Source organism: Medicago sativa, chromosome 6 (assembly GCF_051527215.1).
Source record: "Medicago sativa cultivar Bolivia chromosome 6, Bolivia_mono, whole genome shotgun sequence".
In the NCBI taxonomy this organism is placed as follows: domain Eukaryota; kingdom Viridiplantae; phylum Streptophyta; class Magnoliopsida; order Fabales; family Fabaceae; genus Medicago; species Medicago sativa.
In genome coordinates, this window is record NC_140754.1 from 15,585,610 (window position 1) to 15,590,904 (window position 5,295).

Below are 5,295 nucleotides of genomic sequence, written 5' to 3' on the forward strand. Positions count from 1 at the left end.
ACTATTCCACTAAAAACAAAGATAAACTAATAATTTTTTCCTAAATTTGTAACCATCTATTCGATCCAATCCTTAAATTACTTAAATATAAAATTAATTTTTATTTTTTCTATAGAAGAAAAGACAAAACCTTTTAAAATTCAAACATACAGTCAGCAAGATCTCATGTTCGAGTTCAAGTGAAAATGTAGGTTTAATAATATCGGATTATCGGATGAGAACTATATAACATGTGTCAATTTTAGAGGGCCATAATTGATTATGGAGGTGTAACTTTTTTTGAACAATTGAAGGTGTAAAATTAATTCTCACATGTTTGGTTGCTTTCATGTTGAATTGATTTTGTCTCTAGAATTGATTCTACTTGAAGTTATGACTTGTAGCTTTTGATTTTCAGAATTGATTTTTACACACAAATTTATTCTTCAACCCACTTTTATATAAATGTATTCAAACATAAATCACTTTTACCTTTACGTGACTTTTAATCAATATCAATTTTACAGATTAGTCCATCCAAAATCAATTATTGTAACCGCAAAACTAAAACATACATTATATAACCTTTACCAAAAAAATATATTCATTTGAGATTAACTGAGATTAATTATGAATTTTTGTTGGATTAAACACCCTTGTATTCGCACGAGTCACGTAACATTGCAATATTTATATTTATATAAAAATATAATTATATTAATAACATTATGAAATACTATTTTATAATATTAAATGACAATTATTAGTATTAATGCAATGTTTCTATTATAAGTATTTATGAAAAAGCGTGTAATCAATGCATTGAAAATCTAAATATTTTATATTTTTTTAAAATAATTGCTTACTTTGGAATTTTTAAAGAGTGGCTCGGATTCACTCGTTAACAAGACCCTTTTTCTTTTATCCGTGGATACAAATTTTATGTACTGAGAAACTTGATAAGATAAAATTTAAAAAACTCGTGACTATTTTTAAAATATCAACATTAATGTAGCATTTTTCAATATTTTTTATTTTGTATACAATACACGGTTAAATGTTTACACCACAGTCATTCGGATTTTAGATGCTTATATGTGTGAAATCAAATATTTATATAACGATACGAGAAAGTCGATGCGATATATTATACATTGTCTCTATCAACTGAGTTAAGCTCACGAGAACTCAACATATTAACATTAATATAACGTTTGAATTAAATTTTTTTTTATAAATAAAACACCGTTAAATATTTACACCGCACTCGTTGCAAATTTAATGCGCTTGTATTTACTGCCATTAAAAAAAAATTGATGGAAAACACGTACTATAGATAGATGATTGTCACCACCAAAACATACGCTATATAAACAACTTTACCAAAAGAACAAAAGAGAGAGAAATTCAACTGAGTTTCAACTCTCTCTGTCTCTCTCTCTCTCTCTCTCTCTCTCTCTCGCACTCTTCTGTGTCTGTCTCTTTCCAACAATGCACACGATGGAAGACGATTACCGTACTCTCTTCATTGAAGACACAGATTTCTACAACAGCATTTTGTTGGGTACCTTGTTACCTCACTTTTTGTGGGTCCCACTTCCAAGGTTCTTCCAAACATGGCTTCGTAACTACATTGGTGGTCTTCTACTTTACTTCATTTCTGGTTTCTTTTGGTCCTTCTACATTTACTGTTGGAAACGCAATGTTTATCTCCCTAAAGGTGACACCTTTTTTTTTTTTTGAGCTAGATTTTTATCTTTTTGTTTTAATTTCAAATGGGTTTTGCTTTTTATTTTTATTTTTAATATTTGGTTTTTGATTATTTTTTTGTGAAAGTTTTTATTTTTTGGGTTTAATTTGAAATGGGTTTTTGTTGTTTTGTAATCTGATTTTCTTGATGTAATGTTGACTCTTTGACTAGTAGTTTTATGATTGATTGATGAAGCACTAGCACATGACACTGACACGTTGGCACTGATGATAATTTGAAAAAAATGTGTCTGACACCAGACACGCCTTCGATCAGAATTGTTGGTGTCTGAGAGATATTTAGTCTTGGACTGATCTTTTTTTTTTTTTAAGTGGATTGATCTTTTGTTAAAGATGTTATATTTTTGATTTGATATGAAATGGATTTTGTTTGTTTTTTTAATATTCATTTTTGACTTGTTGATTATTTGTTTTATCATTTTGCTTTTGGATTGTTCTATTGTGAAAGATGTCATCTTTTGGATTTGATATGAATTGTGTTTTGCAGAAAATACTAAATACTTATACAGGGTATGAAGTCAGTTATAATTTTCAATGGTTGACATTTTTTTTTTTTTTTTTAAATATTTACACAGGCTGTGAAGCCAGCTATGATATCCAACTGATCATGCTGATATATATTTTTAATATTTTTTGGACTATTAATTGTAATGTAATGTACTTTTTTTTTTCCTTTTGAAATGACCATTTTATCTTCATGCATTATTAGAGAGCTTCTGCTTACACTCATCTTTGAACTTTGCAAGATGTAGCAGACTTATGTTTTTTCTAGCAATGGCTTAACCAATCAGATTGTTAGATGTTCATCGTTGCATACTATATGTATTGATTTGAGAGTCCTAGGAAGCACGGACATTCCTCGGATTAGGCATGTCCCGGTGTCGTGTCAGACATATGTCGTGTCCGACACTGACACTTGTACTTACATTGAATTATATGATTTTTTCAAATTATTAGCTATGTCGGTGTGTCAGTGTCCGTGTCGTGTCTGGTGTCCGTGTCTGTATCTGTGTTTCATAGTTTGAGACTCATTTAGATCATACCAATTGTTAGATGTTAATTGTTTGGTTACACGTTGGGAAAACGCAATGTACATCTCAGGGGTCTTACCGAAATCGCCTTAGTTCATGTTTGATTTCACTCTTACGTGAATGTATCCAAAACACTTTACATTCTGGTATCCTTGTGTATGTTATTTGTTTGTCATTGTCTCGGCAGTTCTTTATTTCTGCGTACTAAGTATTTATAAGACATTTTGTAACATTGTTTTCTTGATATATTGAAATCTGTTGTTGCAGATGCGGTTCCCTCACGTAGAGCCATATTCTTACAAATATCGGTTGCTTTGAAAGCCATGCATTGGTACACTTTGCTTCCAACTCTTTCCGAGTACTTGACAGAAATCGGCTGGACAAGATGCTTTCCTAGATTAAATAATGTTGGTTGGATTGCCTACATCGGTTATTTAGCGATGTATATGGTTATTGTGGAGTTTGGTATTTATTGGGCGCACAGAGTGCTGCATGACATAAAACCACTTTACAAATATCTTCATGCGACACATCACATGTACAACAAACAGAATACTCTCTCCCCGTTTGCTGGTGAGTTCATCAAATATTCTCGTCATTATGTAAAGTTAAATTCTTTTATTTTATATGTTCACATTTTTTAATCTCTTATTATCCTTGATAATATCCCCGTTTGGATAATCCTTGATGATTCTGTTATTGAGTTGCTGATTATGTTAGAACTCTTTCATAGATGAAGAAAACAACCTCTAAATCACAACAATAATCTAGTTCATAACCATAAATTCATCGGTTCACAACATTAGTGAAACGGAAGGTCCACACGTAAGAAACAGAGAAATGAAGGGAAGAAGGAGGACGCTGTGTTGCAGTCACTGGTAGACGAACGAGGCGACGTTGCAAAGACAGTCGCCGGCAGAGGAGGGTGTGAGAGACTTGCGATCTCACCAACACTGCTCAAAACTACTTTAGCTATGAAGTAAAAGCAGTCCTTCTGAATCATATATCATGGAAACATATCTGTTACACCAAAGTTAGTGATTCTAGGCAGGAAGTGAACCTGATCGAATATGCGATGGATGAGTTGTCATACAAAACATGATTAAAGAAAAAAGTACACGGAAACTCCTACGTAGGTGATTAGTACATAAGTTCAAGGAGGGAAGACAGTCCAATCTCAAAGGTAGAGGGAATCTAATGAAAAATAAGTTGATCCCTTAAGTTAGATTTAAAGTTAAATAAATGGTCTATCTTTCAATATGGTTCATGACAATATATTATGACATTGTTATTTTTTAATACAGCATAGTTTCATTGTTTATTGTTATATTGTTAGTACTAAATGATTATTTAAACCATTGATTTATCTCAGTCTGCTTCATTTTGTGTATGTTGTTGTGTCATACTAAGGTCTTAAGAAGTACAATCATCTTGATGTACGCTACTGTGATTTTTTTTTATTCATCTTGGTGCTTCAATGTTTTAAAAACCGAACTCGCGGATTTAACTGGTTGAACCGTAAATCTGCACTAACTACGGTTCAGGCAGTTCGGCCACAGTTTCGTCTTGGTTCGAGCCATTTATAGTAGTTGAACCATGATCTTGATATCGTGCCAGTTCCATATCTGGTTTGGTTTTTTAAAACATTGTTTTAATCACAAGATCAAGGGCGGACTAACTTTTTTTTTTTTGTTGATAAATCTCAGGTTTGGCTTTTCATCCTCTTGATGGAATACTTCAAGCATTACCACATAGCCTGGCTTTGTTTATTGTTCCAGTCCATTTTATTGCACACTTGGTGCTCTTATTCATTGAAGGTGTTTGGACCGCAAATATTCATGATTGCATTCACGGAAAATTATGGCCTGTTATGGGAGCTGGTTACCATACCATTCATCATACGACATATCGACATAACTATGGGCATTACACCGTATGGATGGATTGGATGTTCGGTACTCTTCGCGATCCCGAGCAAGACGTAGGCAAAGTGATGTGATTGGTTAAATGTTATCTTTACTGGATTGCTGTTGAGCATAAGTTGGTAAGTGTAATTTTTGTTGTGTTCATCAGAAGGGTGATGGTAGAAAGTATAGACAGGGTTAAGGGTTAAAATGGGAGGGTACCCTATATCTGACTCAATTGTTACTTTGTGTATATCACATTTTGGTTTACTTGGTTACTTTCTCTCTCAGAATTGTTTTGCAATTGTTGGGATGATAATACAAAAATTTTCCATATTGACACAAATTGCTTTGTCAATGTTTGCTTTTCTTTCTTCATATTGCTTAACTTCCTGATCTATCTTTTGAAAATATCATTCATCAAAACATCTAGTACCTTTTGTTTTTTCACATTTTGTGACACATAAGAACATGTAACATGAAAACATATTAAAGAGGAAAAAGTAAAGAAAAGTGAATACCTTTCTATCCAGTGTGCTGCCATTACATGCATACCCGCTCATTGAATCCATTTAGGAATATGATATATGAATATCTTCAAGACCGGCTAA

General features: G+C 32.5%; 1 protein-coding gene across 1 annotated transcript; it reads left to right on the top strand.

Moving 5' to 3' along the window:
* The first annotated feature begins 1,347 nt into the window (after nucleotides 1-1,347).
* On the top strand, nucleotides 1,348-5,030 carry LOC146913183 (delta(7)-sterol-C5(6)-desaturase-like). Its single transcript, XM_085716415.1, has 3 exons — nucleotides 1,348-1,699; nucleotides 3,048-3,353; nucleotides 4,487-5,030. Exons 1-3 carry the CDS (start codon nucleotides 1,471-1,473, stop codon nucleotides 4,777-4,779), a joined length of 828 nt encoding a protein of 275 aa, XP_085572541.1. The 5' UTR covers nucleotides 1,348-1,470; the 3' UTR covers nucleotides 4,780-5,030.
* Nucleotides 5,031-5,295: the final 265 nt, after the last annotated feature.

Bases quoted from the DNA above. Each gene is read 5' to 3' on its own strand.
- LOC146913183 (XM_085716415.1), top strand. From the start codon at position 1,471: ATGCACACGATGGAAGACGATTACCGTACTCTCTTCATTGAAGACACA. The intron at 1,700-3,047 runs GTGACACCTTTT...CTGTTGTTGCAG, and splicing joins CAATGTTTATCTCCCTAAAG to ATGCGGTTCCCTCACGTAGA. The intron at 3,354-4,486 runs GTGAGTTCATCA...GATAAATCTCAG, and splicing joins TACTCTCTCCCCGTTTGCTG to GTTTGGCTTTTCATCCTCTT.